We start from the raw sequence: 17083 nt of genomic DNA on the forward strand, positions 1-17083 counted from the left end.
ATTTGGTGTCTTGGGCAAAGTTGTAGGTATGGATACGGACTACACTGGGAAAAAATGATACACGGTAAAAAAAATGGTGATTTTTTATTTAAATTTTTGTCACTAAAATTTGATTTGCAAAAAAACACAATTTTTATTTTTTTTTATTTTTTGATATGTTTTAGAGGACATCAATTGCCAACTTTTCAGAAATTTCCAGAATGGGCAAAAAATCATTGAGCGAGTTATGCAATACTGTTTTTTTTTTCCAAAAATCTAAAAATTGGTCGCAAAAATTTTTCAACTTAATTTTTCGATGTAAAATCAAATTTTCAATCAAAAAGTACTATAGTGAAATTTTGATAAAGCGCACCGTTTTCAAGTTAAATCCATTTTTAAGTAACTTTTTTGAAAATAGTCGCAGTTTTTCATTTTTTTAAATAAAGGCAAATCTTTGCCCACTTTAAAAAAAATATTTTTGAAAAGCTGAGAAAATTCTTTATATTTTGCTTTTTTGAACTTTGTTGATGCGACCTTTAGTTGCTGAGATATTGCCATGCAAAGGTTTAAAAACAGGAAAATTGATGTTTTTTAAGTCTCACCCAAAAAATCCTTCATTTTCTAATGTCGATATCTCAGCAACTAATGGTCCGATTTTCAATGTTATAGCATGAAATATCTGTGAAATTTTCCGATCTTTTTGAAAACAATATTTTCAGAGCTGTAGGTTAGCCTCAACCAGTCATTCAAATAACTCTCAAACATTTAAAATTCTTGAATTTTTTTTAAATCATTTGATTCCCATATTGCCAATTATGAAAATTTGAGAATTTTCCAAAAAAATGCGGTATTTTCTGAAAATTTGGAAAATTTACAAAAGGTAAAACCTATTTTTTTAATATTATGTTATGAAATTTTTAGTATTTTACACTAAAAATTCTAGAAAAAAAGGCAAAAGCATACAAAATTTTGTTTTTTTCGTTTGATACCCATATTGCAAATTTTGAAAAATTTAATATTTTCGATAAAATGTGATATTTTGCTGAAATTTAAGTGTTAAAAAAATGAAAAACATCCAAACATATTTTTTTTGAAAAGATCGGAAATTTTTACGAATGTTTTAACATTGAAATCGGACTGACATATCGACATTACAAAATGGTGGGTTGTTTTGATGAAACTTAAAAATCATCAATTTTTGTGATTCTTCCAATCTTCAATGGCTCTTAGACAATTTAAAAGCAAATTTTTTGAACTTTAAAAAAAAGTTTTAGAAATGGTCACTTATGGTCACTATTTCAAAAAATCGAAAAACTGCAAATATTTCGCTAAAATCAAACTTTTGGTGGCTATATCTTGAAAACACAGCCCTTTGTCAACAAATCTGTAAATTACTTTTCGATTGGAAATTTAATTTCACATTAAAAAAATACGTCAAATGTGTTTTGCAATGAAATTTCGATTTTTTTTCCCAAAAATCACTATTTTTTCTAAAATTTATAACTCGGCGGCTGATTTTTTGACCATGTTTCTCTATGGTTTAAAAGTTGCGGGTTTTTGTCCCCTAAACATATCAAAATATCTCGAAAATAAAAAAATAGGTATTTTGGGAAATTGAGTTTTTGTGAAAAAAAATTGATTAAATAATCTGCAATTTATTTTTCCGTGTACCTATTTTTTTCTCAATGGTCCTCAAAAATACCTACAACTTTGCCGAAGACACCAAATTGATCAGAAAATTCACTCCAAAGTTACAGATATTCGAATATTTACGAACCATTTTTGTATGGACAGCCTCCAAAATTGTATGAAGACTTGTATGGGTGAACCAATGACACAAAATAGCTTCTTTGGTCATAGGGAAGGCCCCCACAAAGTTTGAGACAAATAAAAAAATACAAATAAAATCCATTTCCGGTTTTCATAGAAAATTGCTCATTATTCAATTGAAAATTTCCCGCAAATAAATAAAATTGTAAATTACGGGTATAAATTTTATTTTTGCCAAACACTCTCAAACAAGTTTGGGGTCGATCGACGACCACTTTGAATTTTTCAAAAATATTTAGACAGGTCCGAATGGTTATTCTCTAAAGCTTGTATCGAGAATTAGTGCTGTTCGCTACTCCCACATATTGCATGCAATTTGAGACAATATAAAAAAATTAAAATGCAGATTCCATGAAATCGGCTGCCTTTTGGTTCAGTTGCTTTTTTATTTTAGTCTTCAAATATATTTTTTCCGATTTTATTAGTTAACAATTCCAAAAAGTTCACAAATTAAAATATTTAAAAGTTACGGTAAGACCACATTAAAAAGCTAAAAAGAGCTGACTGGTTTCCAACACAATCTAGTACCTAGTGTAAGGACAACTGCAGCAAAGGTCGATACAATTCATCATCCAGCCTAACCTAGGACCACCGTTGATTAACATAAAACAAGCATACGATTAATTCTAACCACCTTTCACGTTTTCTTCTTCTTTCTCTCTCTCCCATTGCAGACATTCGTAGTAGTTAGTAAAGGAAAGGATATTTTTCGTTTCTCCGCAACCAATGCATTATATGTACTCGATCCGTTCAATCCTATACGTCGTGTAGCTATTTATATTTTAGTACATCCATTATTTTCATTTTTTATAATAACAACCATTCTTGGTAATTGTATTTTGATGATCATGCCATCCACGCCGACAGTCGAATCTACCGAGTAAGTATGCCCGTTTTTTTTCGCTAGTCTTGTTTTTTTAGATTTCCCCAAATCCACTTCTACTTTTTTGTGTTTTTTTTCTTTGTTAGTCAAGTTCTAGGAAGCCACTCAAATATATAATCGAAAACTAGCTGCGATAATCCTATAACTAAGTGTCTTTTTTAAAAACATTCTTTTTTTTTCCTAAATGTACTAGAAACTAACGCAGAGTAAGCAGATTTTAGATGAACAAACTTTTTGTAACGAGTTTCACTAGGAAAGCAAAGTTTTAATTATACAAACAACATATAACCGATAGATGCAGTTTCTTTTTAAATTTTGATTGATCTGTACTTGTGAGTTTTTCCTTCCCCTAAAATATTTTATATAAATGTACTCCTTCAACCATATATAATCGAAACGTTCGACTTTAGCGTAACAACTTGGCTTAGATCAGGAAGTGATGAGATTTTTTGCTGTACAATTTTAGTTGGTTTGAATGAAGACGTGATTGCTATACAAGTGTTTGCAGCAGATGAGTTGCGTTTGTGAGTTTGGTGTTGGTCGTTTTCTCAACAAGCAAATATTTAACCAAAGTAGTGAACTTGTATCCTTAAAAATTTTAGGATCATTTTAGGATCGAGCTGTTGTAAGTCCGAAACCAGAATCTGCGTCACGGATCGTGCGCGCCGGTATTGATCGTGAAACATTCACGAATGCAATCAATATCTGCTCTGCTCTGTGTAGGGAAAAAATGGTAGGGGAAAAGCCAGGAAAAACTAGGAGGAAGGTCGTACGCAGAACGAGGAACAACAACCGACTCTAGGGGGTGGGGAAAGGTCAACCCCAACCATTCGTTCGTGTTCGTGTCCTGCCATCAGGCAGGATAATGGCCACAAACAGCTGCAGTTTGATTGTCGTACAGCATAGGAAGGGCACGGAGGGAAAAATCGAGAATTTTTAATGTTTTCCTTGAAATATTATGTCTTTTAGAACTCTTTGATTATATTCAAAATTCGCATACCCTGAAGAAGAAACAAAGTGAGCCGAAACGTATTTCCCAAAGTGCACCAGTACAGCGACTCTTTCCAATCCAAACCAGTAATCCCCAACAGTACAAACATAGACCAACTTAGAACCCTCGCGGAGGAATTAGAAGCAAAAAAAAACGAAATAAAAAATAGCCCCCGCGCGATAAAACCCATCACGAAAAGGGGGAGAGCCCTCTCGCGTGGAAAAGGCTTTCGATTCAGGGCGCTCGGAACTCGCGGGGGGAAAAAAATCGATGGCCTATACATAGCCTACTACTGAAAGTAGTAGCAGCGGCTAAGCTCCAGCCGGTCGAGTTCTGCATCGTTGCGTATTAAAGTGAGCTTAGCGCTTCGAGGAGAAGAGTCACTCACGTGAAGAAGGCACTCTGGACACTGGCTGCTGGCGGGGTTGGACGTCGGGGTGATTTCTGGACTGACGCTGGCTAGCTGACGGGGTTCTATTTTGATGGCGCACTAGTGGCCGGGACTAACGAGTCATGTAATATGATTGGGGTTATCTTGGTGGCGGAATTGATATAATATACATTTGGGTAACAAGAACAAAAAATTTAATTTTATTTTCATAAAATTATTTTTATTAGGTCCTTTTTGGTACTGGGACCTGCACAGTTAAAAAAAATCATGGCAGTATTACATGTGGGAACGGGTACATCTTTTGTGTTAGAAAAAATGTGTAATTTTACCACTTTGCTGGTGTAATGCCACTTTTTCAGTCTAAATTGAGGTAAAATTACATCATAAAAAAGGTTATATTCAACCTTCCAACTTTTTTTTTTTGCTGTGTGGTTAGGACCGAGTTGGCTTTTGTAGTTACATTTTTTCTTAGGGATAAGCGTAATTACAGAGAAGCTAGTGCATCAAGAAACATTATTATAAAGAAGATAATTGATGTTCCAGATCTCAAAATTGCATAAAAAATATTTTAAGATTGAACTTTTAATCTTTTTCCTTAAAGATTAAGAAACCTTTCCCTTTTTTTTAAACAACAAAATGTTGTAAAGATAACGCATGATAATTTTTTCTGATGATCTCTGAGATATTGTTTCTAATAAGTATTGAATATTTGTTTTAAGTGCACATTGTTTTTTTGCACGATCTACTTAAAAAAGGAAATGGCAATGTTTTGAATAATTTCTGCCGAAAATCACAAAAAATCGTCACTTATTCTACCAAATCGAATTGGGAACCGATTTCAGTGGAGTTTATTTGTATTGACCCCAAAGACGCCAGAGCCATGAGATCCGTTTTATTAAAAGGATAGTTTTGGTAGAATTTTTATAAACTTTTCATCGGATTTCATGTGCAATGTCGGTGAGAGGATTGGCAGGGATCGACTCTTTAATAAATTTGGACGATCCAAAATTGTAAGTTCAACAAAACGCTCCAGCGTCAAATAAGTTTATAAATTTCATATTACATTAGATATCTTTAGAGGCTGCCAGATCTTCCAATTGGAAAAAAACTTGAAAATACATTTTAAATATTTAACAAATATAACAAATATTTAACCCATAAATTAATCCTTTGCTAAGAAATTCTTCAAAAGGTTTACCAGATCCTTCTTATACGTTTTTCGATGTTTTTTGCCTTCCTCACCTTACTGAGGGAAGGCTATAAAATCACTCGAAAAATGAACTTATTAATTTGACCTCGTAGACCCACCTTCACGTATACATATCGGCTCAGAATCATGTTCTGAGCAAATGTCTGTGTGGATGTGTGTAGGTGGGTGGACAAAAAAATTGTCACTCGATTATCTCCAGACTGGATGAACGGATTTTGACCGTATTAGTCTCATTCGATCCGTCTTGGGGTCCCATAGGTCTCTATTTAAAATCAGCAAATTTAGTTAAGTACTTCAAAAGTTATGCTAAAAAAACGACTTTGGCGTATGTCCGGAAGATTGTAAAAAGGATGGTTTTTGCAAGAAAACCTATCATGTTATACATTTTTAGAAAGGTATTAAAAAGACCTTTTCAATGAACTCAAAACATTGAAGATCTGACAACCCTATCAAAAGTTATTAGCACTTAAGTGTTATTTATACACTTTTTGGAGGCCGGATCTCAGATATTTCAATGAAATGATGTCCGGGTCCATCATGTGACCTGTCGTTAGTAAGATAATCGAAAGACCTTTCAAATGAGCCTAGAACATCAAGGATATGGTAACCTTATCAAAAGTTATTAGTACTTAAGTGTAATTTATACACTTTTTGGAGGCCGGAATTCAGATATTGTGATAGAAATATTGTCTGAATCTTCCATGTGAACTATCGTTGAATAGGTTTTTTATCAGACCTTGCCGATGAGCCAAAAATATTGAAGGTCTGCGAACCCTATCAAAAGAAATGAGTAATAAAGTTGATTTGTTTAACATGTTAAGGGGGAATGTTGCTATTTTTACTGAATGTATTGACTTTATGAATGTGAGGAAGGCACCAACCACCTAAAGGTGGATTAAGTAACGTTTTTTTCTATAACGTTTGCAGCAACGTGTCACATAACAAAGCCGGACCGGACATAATTGACTAAAAAAATTTAAAGGCTCTGAAAAATACAAATGGGTGGTATTTGATATGATGGGTTTGGACACAAATTTCGTCTAATTTCATCTAATTTCGTCATAAGTGGTCAGAACTTGAGATAGGGTTGCCAGATCTTCATTGTTTTAGACTTGTTGAAAAGGTCTTTCGATTACGATGGATCCGGACATGGTTTACATACATTTAAGTGAGGTCCGGCTACAAAAAAGTACATAAATATTACTTAAGTGGTCAGAACTCAAGACAGGGTTGCCAGATGCCAGATAACATGATGATGTTCAATTTACTGCCGTTTATTCAACTTCCGAAATTATGCGAAAACACATTTTTATACATCCCGAGCAGGCGGAAATAACTTGGGAATAACATTTTTTGATATTTGAAAATACTACCCAAGTAACATTTTTTCCAGGAGTTCTACAAGAGCTCTTCAAGATAGCTACAGCATAGCAGTTTGGACCGCGGTAGGATAGAACTCTCTTCAAGTACTCTTCCAAACTCCTGAAGAAGTTTTGAAGAGAATTTTATCCTACCGCGGTCCAAACTACTATGCTGTAGCTATCTTGAAGAGCTCTTATAGAACTCCTGGGAAAAAATGTTACTTGGGTAGGCCAATAACATATTACGTTATTTATAACAAAATTTGTTATTCGTTGTTATGATTTTATTGTTATTGGATTGTTATTGTAATAACAGACTTATAACATTTTAAGTGATTCTACGAACAAATCTTTGTTATTATTTTTTGTTATTTTAACAACTAATCCGATCATCCCAAGTTATTCTTCCATAACAAAAAATGTTATTCCCGAGTTGTTTTGGCGTTCAACCAATATCAGACCAGTAACAAATTTTAGTATGCTAACATAAACTGTTATTAAATCCTTATGCAAAAATGTTTTTTTCAAGAAGATTCAATAACACTTTCTGTTATTTTAACAGTATTTGTTATTGAAATGGCATGAATTTTGTTATTACCGTATGCCCGGGATAACTTTTGAACTACTTATCGGTTCGGCTAGGGCTAAGAAAACTGAGTGACATTATTGGTCACATACACACACACACACATATACACAGACATTTGTTCAGTTTTCGATTCTGAGTCGATATGTTGTATACATACATATCAAGGTGGGTTTTCGAGCTTTAAATAAAAAGTTCAATTTTAGAGCAGGATTATAGTCTTACCTTAGTGAGGAAGGCAAAACTTATACTTTATTTGAAAGATTTGCAAAAAAATCCAACAATGGATTGTGACATGTTTTTCACAAACATTACGTTTTCATAATTTGACATTATCATAATATTTTTTTGCTTTCCATACAAAAGTGTTTTGCAAACGTTCAAAAATTCGTATCTTAAGATAGTAATTTCTCAACGATTTGGTATCGTCGACAAAGTTGTAGGTTAGGATTCGGATGTTTCATAATTAAATTGTTAGATGTTGGTTTTGAAAGAAAATAAGAAAGCAACTGTAAAAATATGCAATTTATCTAGTTTCCATTCTTTGGAAGGCCATATACAGCAACCTGAAGTCAGATCAATTTAAAAAAATAGATTGCTTTCTCAACGATTTGATTTTTTCAAGGATGGTCGATAAAATTTTCATACAGGAGTAGTTTTCTAGATTATGTAAATTTTTTTAGCGATTTTAAAATTTGTATTTTTTATTTGAATGAAACTTTAAAATTTGCTCTAAAATAAGAAATGAGGAAAATTGTCTATTTGTAGCCCTATTTAAAAGTTATGCTTCATTTTAAAATTGATATTATTTTTTATTGAATCAAAAAATTTAACAAAAGTTTCATTTTATAACATTGAAAATTGAACCAATAGTTTCCGAGTTGAATAATTCAGGCTTATTTGGTGACACTAAGAAAAACTCATTTTCATCGATTCGAATTCTAAGTGTCTCAGAAACTAACTGTAACATTTTCACAGTCTCAGAGAGAAAATAATTGGAAATTTTTGCTAATCAAAAATATTTTTAACGGTTGTGCTTTTCTTTCAAGAAGTATTTATAACATATACCCAAAAGTGGATATAACATTTATCAGATAAAATGTAATTTAAATAAAATCAAATTAGTTTCGATTTTCAAATAGTAGTTTATGCAACAAGTTGAAAAAAGAAGATTTTTTCAGCACGAGTTGTACATTTATCCAACGAGGTTTACCGAGTTGGATAAATACGACGAGTGCTGAAAAAATCAAGTTTTGCAACGAGTTGCTTACAACATTTTTTGCCATTCCGAAAAACGCTTATTTAATGGAATTTTTTGTCAAACATTCATGTGTTTAGTAAATTCATCGTTCAAAACAAAACAATATTGAAAAATGTTACTTTTGATACTAGTGCTGAAAAGTTCAACATTTCAGCACCCATTTCAGTGCTGAAAAGTAGAACTTTTCAGCACTGTTATTGAAAGGTATTAATTTTCCATTCTGTTATTTTTGGTAGGGAAAAGTAGGCCGTTTCGTTTCTCCAGAAGGGCAGGAAAAGTTGACAGTTACACAGTTGAGTTGCAAAAAAGATTTTTTAATACCTTTTTTTCAAAAGTGCATGTCTTTGGAACTAGATATTGCATGATCATACAAAAATTTGAATATTAAAAAGTGGGAATTTTAGTTTATCTGATGAAAAGTTGAATAAAAAATCGGATTATTTTCCGAGCCAAAATTGAGCAGTACATTCTTTTTCAAAACACAGGATTTCATGCATTCATGCAATAATGATGCAAACATTTTTTTTACATTTACTTTTTTTTTACACAGGAACGATGTTTCATCCAAATAAAGAAATACAGAGAAAAGTCGATTTGTGAAAACTGAGAAAATTTTAAAATTCAGTCTAAAACCCAAAAATGTCACTTTAGTCTATTAAAACACAACATTACATATAAAAATTGAAGTAGGTATACTTCAGAATCTATTTTTCGTGATAATAAATTTTATTTTAAAGACGGAGTTTTTTCTAGAGCATTTTGTTTTTTTTTCTTAAATGGTACTTATCAGACCCAACAACTTTGACGAAGATTTGGTATCTTACAATCCTGGAAATTTTTTCTTAAGATACAGATTTTCGACGTTTTCATAATACTTTTTTATGCCCCCATAATAGCATGATCATAATACTAAAAGCTAATTTAAAAAAGTAAATTTTTAATACAAGCAAACCAAAACAAAGTGCTTTTTGGGTCATTTGAGGTTACGATTCCCGAGCTCATGCCATGTTTGCCAAAGCCTTAACTTTCGTTTTTTTCCAAGAAAAAACTCGCCCGATAACGTGACAAGGCTGGCCAATTAGACCCGTCGTCGGCGCCCGTTAATTGCCGTTATATTTTCGTTATTTCTTCGAATCCGTTGAACCAACCAGCAGCAGCAGCAGCAACAGCAGTGTCCAAGTCCCAAGATGGGACGGCTTTCTCCACGTGAATGTCTCGCGAGTAGATTTGTGGGCGTTGCAAATGATTGATAATGATATAGTCTGGCAGACTCCACACACACACACACACACACACACACACAGCTGTGTGGCCGGTTAATTAAGGGATTTTAATGGCAAATTAAAACACAGCTATTGTCTGGTGTTGAGCAGGTCAAATGAGGTTCAGGATCGATGGAGTCGTTTGATATGGTAAAATTTCAATTCGGTGACGGAGCAGGAAGCGGGAGACCCTTTTATCCTAATTTGGAACACGTCGGAATAAAAGTCATTCCTGCACACTTGTAGACTGCTCCATATGACCAGGTTCCTGCCAGGAGGGTCGCGTACTGCAGTAAATTTTCCTCTCACGTTTCACGTTTCTGCGTTGGGGTCTGGTAATGGTTGAGTGCTACATTAGGGTGACCATCGAAAATTATTTTGAAAGTATTTTTCTATACTTGATTTTATGTAATTTTAATTTGGAGATTAGTTTTATTTCAAAAATGAAAAAAAATCTGATTACCTGGTCACCCTACCCATTCACTAGCCCTAATTCCAGCTGCGTACGCGGGCTACGTCAAGTGCCCTGGCATCAACTTTTACGACCTACCATTTTGCAACTCTCCCGTTGAGTTGAGGGGCCGGTTGCCACTCGAGGGACTTCCCGGGACGGGGGTGTCAAATGTAGGAAAAATTGTGGCCATCCTCGCCACTTTTATGGCCAATCGATCGTGCCTCCTCTCCACACTCGAATCCAGATATGAGGCGACTCCATCAAGCTTTAGATTTGGAAAGTTTTTAGGAAAAGAATCGTTAGGAGATTTTTTAGGTTTCCCACTTTTCTGTCTCACCTTTTTTTGAAATTACTTCTCAAAACTTGAAGATTGCCTTAATTAACTCGTTATTCTTTTCCAAACAATCTTAAATGACGAAAACTAGGGTGATATTCACCGGCATCTACACGTTCGAATCAGCTGTAAAAGTGATGGCGCGAGGTTTCATATTACAACCGTTTACTTATCTTAGAGATGCATGGAATTGGTTGGACTTCGTAGTAATAGCATTAGCGTGAGTTTTTCTTATATCCTTACCTTAACTATATATATAAATATTTCACCACAACATTCACACGATCACACATATAATCACACAAATACACAGCGTTCATAGATGAAGTTACTAGAAAAATAGAAATAGGTGCTTTCTAGTGGCATTACCCAAATAAAATCATATAAATAGAATTTGTAGTTTCATAGAAAAAAGAGCAAAATCGACAAATTTGGGCCACCCTAGATCTGATCGATTGTGCTCGTCAAAATCTCCGTCGTCCACCCTATGAAATCGTGATTTAATTTATCCTTATCCATCAGTTATTCCAAAATAACTCCCTCGAAAAGGGTTCATACGTTCATCCCCTTCCCCTCTTCCGACGACGCCCATATAAATATACATAAAATTATCGGATTTGTAAAAATAGAACCGGAATAGTTGCAGGGTGCAGCATGGTGGGGGTGGGTTGGACAGGTGAACAAGGGCACCCACCCCCACTTAGCACTAACCCTTTCACGGGAAAAATACAGCTCAAATGCATAACACGTTGCAGCGGAACTTCCTGAAAACGACCCGAACACCAATTGGTTGTGTGGTTTTGGTGAAGGGAAATGAGTTCGCCATGTAACGGGGTTGTTTTGTTTTGAAACGGGAAACCTTTTTTCGGTTTAAAAATAGAAATTTGAGTTGTTTGTAACGATGACATTGCTGTTCTCTGGGAACTATTCTTAGTGGTGTTTGAGTCCTTAGAATTAAAATGAAATGATTCTATGTTGGTTAAGACTCAACCATTTTAAAGAATGAGACTAAACACACCCTTACGCTCTAGAAAACAATAACCCTCCTTCGATTGTTTGTCAAATTGTTACAATTAACTCTATTTCACTAAGCATCATGTCCTTATCGCAGTTCTGACACACCTTCATGTCTCATATCAACGCAGAGATATTCTTTCCCTGTTTTCAAACTTCTAGTGAAATTGCTGAAAACTTTTTCTTTTCATTCGATTTGTTGTGCAAATTCATAGAATAGAAACCCATTTCAAAGATCCTGTAAGAAGGAAATAAATCAAGGAAGATCTGTCAACACGCAAGGATTTCAAAACATTGCAACTAGATTAGAAATACAATTTTGACAGATCTCACTTCATCTCCTTCCTATAGAGCCCCCCAAGAAATAGACTATTCCAGACAAACCCCGCGTCTAAAGTTTTGCATTATTTCACATGGCTTGACTAATCGGTTTTGACAGCTATACTTTTAGCGACGTAGTCTCGACTAGAGTAACATTGTAGAAAACTGCGTGGTGTGAGAAATGAGTGATTTGTGGTGTTTTAGAAAGTTTTTGCGACCCATTTTGCGATACATCTTCTTCCGTGCCAGCGAAATAACTTCTCTGGGGTGACAGTGGGAAAGAATGAAGGAATGTTGGGGGCACATACGTGATGCTACTGTTTCAAAATGAGGTGTGTTTCAATGACGGGTAGTACACTCAACCCCCGACGGTTCACAGAAAAAAAATCCGATGGTAAAATCGCATGCAAAAGCATGCACATCACATTTGTGAAAAAAATCACTTAAAATTACATCTATGAATGTACTCTTATAATCGTGTAATATTACGCAATGCCCATTTTGAGTGTAGGGATAGATATCGAATTGGTTCTTTTGCTAGAAATGTCAAGCCAAACATAAACAAACAATTTTTCTTATAAATCAGGGCCTCGTCGATGGCATGATATGAGCTACCGAACAACATTGGCAATATGGCGTCGTTTGTTTACAAACATGGGATTGTTTGTGGATGAACCGAAAAATTTACTTTTTTTGTAAAAAATTCTGAAACCATTGTGCAATAGCATTAAGTCTTCCAAAACAGACAAAATTTCGTTAAATTCCAGACCAGAATTTGTTTTATTATTATTTTTCAATTTAAACCTCTTTTATCGCGATTCTGATTAAGATTGCACATCAAATCATCGATCCTTTAATGTATCTTTAGTTTTCACTTCGATTCGCTGTAGATTCGTGTTTAAATTTTGAAATTTAGCATAAATTAAAATAAGTTGCAAAATTCTCAACTTCAACCATGTGCAACAATTTCCACATCACCCATGTGGGTAACCGATAATGGGGTAATTCATGCGTTCCAAACTGTCAAAATTCCAAAACGTCATTGCCAATCTTCGGTTCGCTGCTTTTGTTCGTGTTTGAAGTTTCGGGCCGAGACTCTGTTATAAATCTGATTTATTGCAGTGATTTTTTTGTCTGTTTCGGTGGCGATCACAAATCAGTTGCAGTTCTGTCGGAACCGGATTCTTCCTGGACGGGTTAGAAATTTATCTTGTGCTGATCAATTCACAACTAACCAAACTCACTCTCAGAGGATGTCCGGCTGTGATGAGAGCGGCCGCCAGCGGGGCACCTCCGGTCGTAGATCCTGCAAGGTTGCCACCACCACCGGCCGTGGCCGTACCCTGCGGCAGAGTGGGACTAAAAATGAAGTCATGAAGTCCTCGAAAATGTTGTGATCCTCGTAGCTGTGGAGAGAAAGATTTTAAAATAAAGCTTTTGTTCAACTTTAACGAAAAATACTCACTACAGCGAGAGGAACGTCCGCGCGGCGCGACCCGCGTACCAAGCTTGCCAAACAAGAACCGCCCACGACGACTTTGTCCGACAACGGGCCAAACCACGGCACGTCCGTCTTGTTGTTCACCTTCACCCGGAAAAGAGCGGATAAATCACGAAATCCGACAGAATGTCCCGCCGCTAGTCACAGTTGTGTTCGCTCCGTACAATGTGGACTTCGTCGTTGCCGCGGTTGTTAAGGAAGGACTCCGGAGTGTCTTCTTGCCCATCGGTCACGCGAATAACGTCTTTTAGTACATCCCGCGACACTTTTGGTTGTCCAGCTTGCGCAGCTCTCAGAGCAGCTTGTCGGTTTTTTGCAGCAGGTGCGTCCGCTTGTGTCGTTCCCAGCCTGCCAGGCCCTGCTTTCGACCTACTTTCGATCCCGCTCGAAGCCGTCGGCGAAGGAATTCGCGAGCCGTACCGATAGCTATAGCTATCCGTCCCCGCAGCAACCCCGCCACGAGACTTGCTCGGCGAAAATCGGATCGAGTCCAGCGATTGTGGAGGCACTGGCATTCCCTGTAAAATTCAAGGAATAAAATTGTATCAAACACGTCAACAAAATATACTTACTTACCATTCGCCTCCTTGCTTGGGGTGGCCCTTTTTGGCAAGGAAGAATCAAGGGTGATCAAAGTGGTGCTGATGACGATGTCGAGTCCTTGGTGTCCGGCTGTTCGATTACAACAGCACATTCCAGCTGCACAGCAAAAAATCCGATGGTAAAATCGCATGCAAAAGCATGCACATCACCTTCGTCAAAATAAACACTTAATATTACACGCTGCATGTACAATTTTTGCAAACACAAAAAAAAAGTTGCAACCGACGGGATTCAAACCCAGCACCATCAGTGAGGACTGGCGCCTTAGCCCGCTCGGCCATCAGACCGATGTATAATGGAGAGGATAAACGTATATATGAGCTTGACATTTCGGTCAAGTAGGTTTCCCATACTGATGGGCTACATATTTCAGGGTGTAATATTACACAGAATTTCATAAAATAATGCAAAAAATATTTACACCCAGGCATTTTACACGCAACTGGATTACTACTTTTTTATCTGTGTGGTCAGAGCCCTCCACCAGTTGTTTTGCTTGATTGGAACAGCCTTTTTCCTTCAAAAGGTGATATGATCTCAACCAGAATGTTGGCCGCTCAAATGATCAAGCTGCGGCAAAAAAAAAGATTATTTTTTAACTTTTCCGTCGGTGACCAGCTAACTTTTCGTTTCTTGTGACAGAATCGGTTCCACCGGGACCTTAAAAGCCACCACATTCAATCGTCAGCTTCCGGCTTTGGCAAGGAACCTCGCGATCACCGACTATTACCTTGTTTGCGTTGGGCTGTCTCCTGGCGAGTACATCGCCGGAACCGGCCTTGAAAGATTCGATGGTTACGACGATTGACAGCCACAAAGAGCGGGGCTGAGGAACGGGAAGGTCTCGAAAACACCTCGGAGTTGGTAAATGGCCATAAGTTGGAGATTCTGGAAGGTTGCGAGACAAAACAGGTTCTAAAAGTAGTGATAAAGTATGAGTTTTTTTATTCGATAAAAGTAACAACACTTACCTGTACAGCAAGACAAGCTTTTCCGTTTCCGGGGTTGGTAGATGCCATCTATGAATAAAGTTTTCATCCTCAAACTAATCAAATTCTTGACTTTAAATCAATTTCAAAATCTACTGCGTTGTTTTGCTTCGTGAGATTTGAAAACTATTTGGACGTTTTGACAGCTGAAAGGCAAACATTACGCGAATGCAGCATTGATTAAAAATGTGTATAATATTACACATTGTTAGTGTAATTGATGTTAGGCAAAATCAGGCGCGGGTGTTCTATGTAAATTACTTAATATTACACAATAGTAGTTTATGCAACAAGTTGCAAAAAGAGGATTTTTTCAGCACGAGTCGTACATTTATCCAACGAGGTTCACCGAGTTGGATAAATACGACGAGTGCTGAAAAAAACAAGTTTTGCAACGAGTTCCATACAACATTTTTTGCAATTTCGAAAAACACCCATTGAGTGAAATTTAAAGTCTAATTTTCATGTATTTTGTCAATTAATCGTTTAAATAAAAAAAAATGTTGAAAAGTGTTACTTTTCGAAACAAGTGCTGAAAAGTTCAACTTTTCAGCACCCATTTCAGTGCTGAAAAGTAGAACTTTTCAGCATTTATTTTGAAAAGTGTTGCTATCCGATTCTGTTATTTTTGGTACAGAAAAGTAGGCTATTTCGTCGTTCAAGAATGACAGGAAAAGTAAGTAGTTTCACGACGGAATTGCAAAAAAATAATTACACAACACATTTTTACATGCATGCGTTTTACTACTTTTTTTGCTGTGTTGGTCACTTTTTCGTTTGACACTTTTTACACGGCGCCCACGCACACTATCAACACAAACGTTTGGTAGTGTTCGTGAACTCCGTGTAAAAGGGGTGTCAAACTAAAAAGTGACCCCGTTCGTTTGACAACATTTCTGTCGTTTTACGGCGATATGATGTATACGCCATTTTGGACATTTTCAATTTTATTGTAGAGTCTGATAAAGAATCTTAAAAGCTACCTCCTGACGAAAGAATTTTTCAGAAAACTGCTCACAAACAATGATGTATACGCCAATTTTACTCATCATGCTGTATGTATACATTGAGAATTGCTAGAAGTCAAATTAAATTCTGTTTGAATGTTGATTTAAGGTTTTGGGACCAAATCAAGACTTGGCAATATTTTATTACATTATTTCGATTTAATTCTTAGGGGACGTCCAATAGGCGTCATCCATAAAGTACGTCACGTTCTGTGGGAAGAGGGGGGTTTTGAGTAAGCGTGACATTGCGTGTTAAAAGCATAGGGAAATCGTGACAAAGGGGGGTGGAGTAAATTTTGGCTGATTTTAATGTGACGTACTTAATGGATGACACCTTATCCACATCCACGTAGATACTTTTTTGAAAATTCTAAATCCACCCACCTCCCTTGTGGACAACTGTTCATGCAAAAAAATGTGTTTATGGAGCTTATACAATTGCTAAGGGAGCGTTCTTTTATTACGTAACGCAAAAAACGGATTTTTAGACCCCCTCCCCATTAGTAACAAAATTTCCATACAAGTTTTAAAAAATTTGTATGGAGCGTAACACGGCCTCCAACCCTCCCTCCCCCCAACTGCGTTACGTAATAAAAGAACGCTCCCTAATACCCCCCCCCGTTAAAGTATCCACATGGACAATGCATTAAGGGATCCGCTCAGCTGTCAAAATAGCTGGCACAAAAAAAATAGCCAGCCTAGTAGCCAGCTTTGATCAAGCAATGTATACATACATCATTGGGAAGTAAAAGTAGTGATTTTTTATTGCTATTTTTTCGGCCAAATGATGTTTGTGGTTTAAAATCGTAGAGAATAGGAAAAAACAAGAAATTTTGTAGGGGCCACATTTTTATTGTACTTTTTAACAGTTTCTACAGAGCAGACCCTAAATTAGTCATTTTAAATTAAAAAAATGAACAAAAACAGAAAATCGTGTCTACAGCAAAATCACCTCGATGGCGTATACATCATATCGCCGTAAAACGGCAGATTTGGTGTCAAACCATCGGGGTTGAGTTTATTGATTTTGCTCAAGGAATGATGATAATTTTCTTTCTTGCCAAGGTTTTAGAATGATTTTTGTTAATTCATTTTATTACAGTTGT

General features: G+C 36.0%; 1 protein-coding gene across 50 annotated transcripts in view; it reads left to right on the top strand.

The window, feature by feature from the left end:
* The window catches only part of LOC120419138 (sodium channel protein para), a 230423-nt gene that overhangs the window by 115849 nt on the left and 97491 nt on the right, over positions 1-17083 (top strand). For all 50 annotated transcript variants that reach the window (XM_052707397.1, XM_052707398.1, XM_052707396.1 and 47 more), the window contains 2 exons: positions 2484-2689; positions 10634-10762. In XM_052707397.1, the coding sequence (XP_052563357.1) occupies positions 2484-2689; positions 10634-10762 (335 nt within the window). The remainder of the gene's footprint in view (positions 1-2483; positions 2690-10633; positions 10763-17083) is intronic.

Source organism: Culex pipiens, chromosome 2 (assembly GCF_016801865.2).
Source record: "Culex pipiens pallens isolate TS chromosome 2, TS_CPP_V2, whole genome shotgun sequence".
NCBI lineage: Eukaryota > Metazoa > Arthropoda > Insecta > Diptera > Culicidae > Culex > Culex pipiens.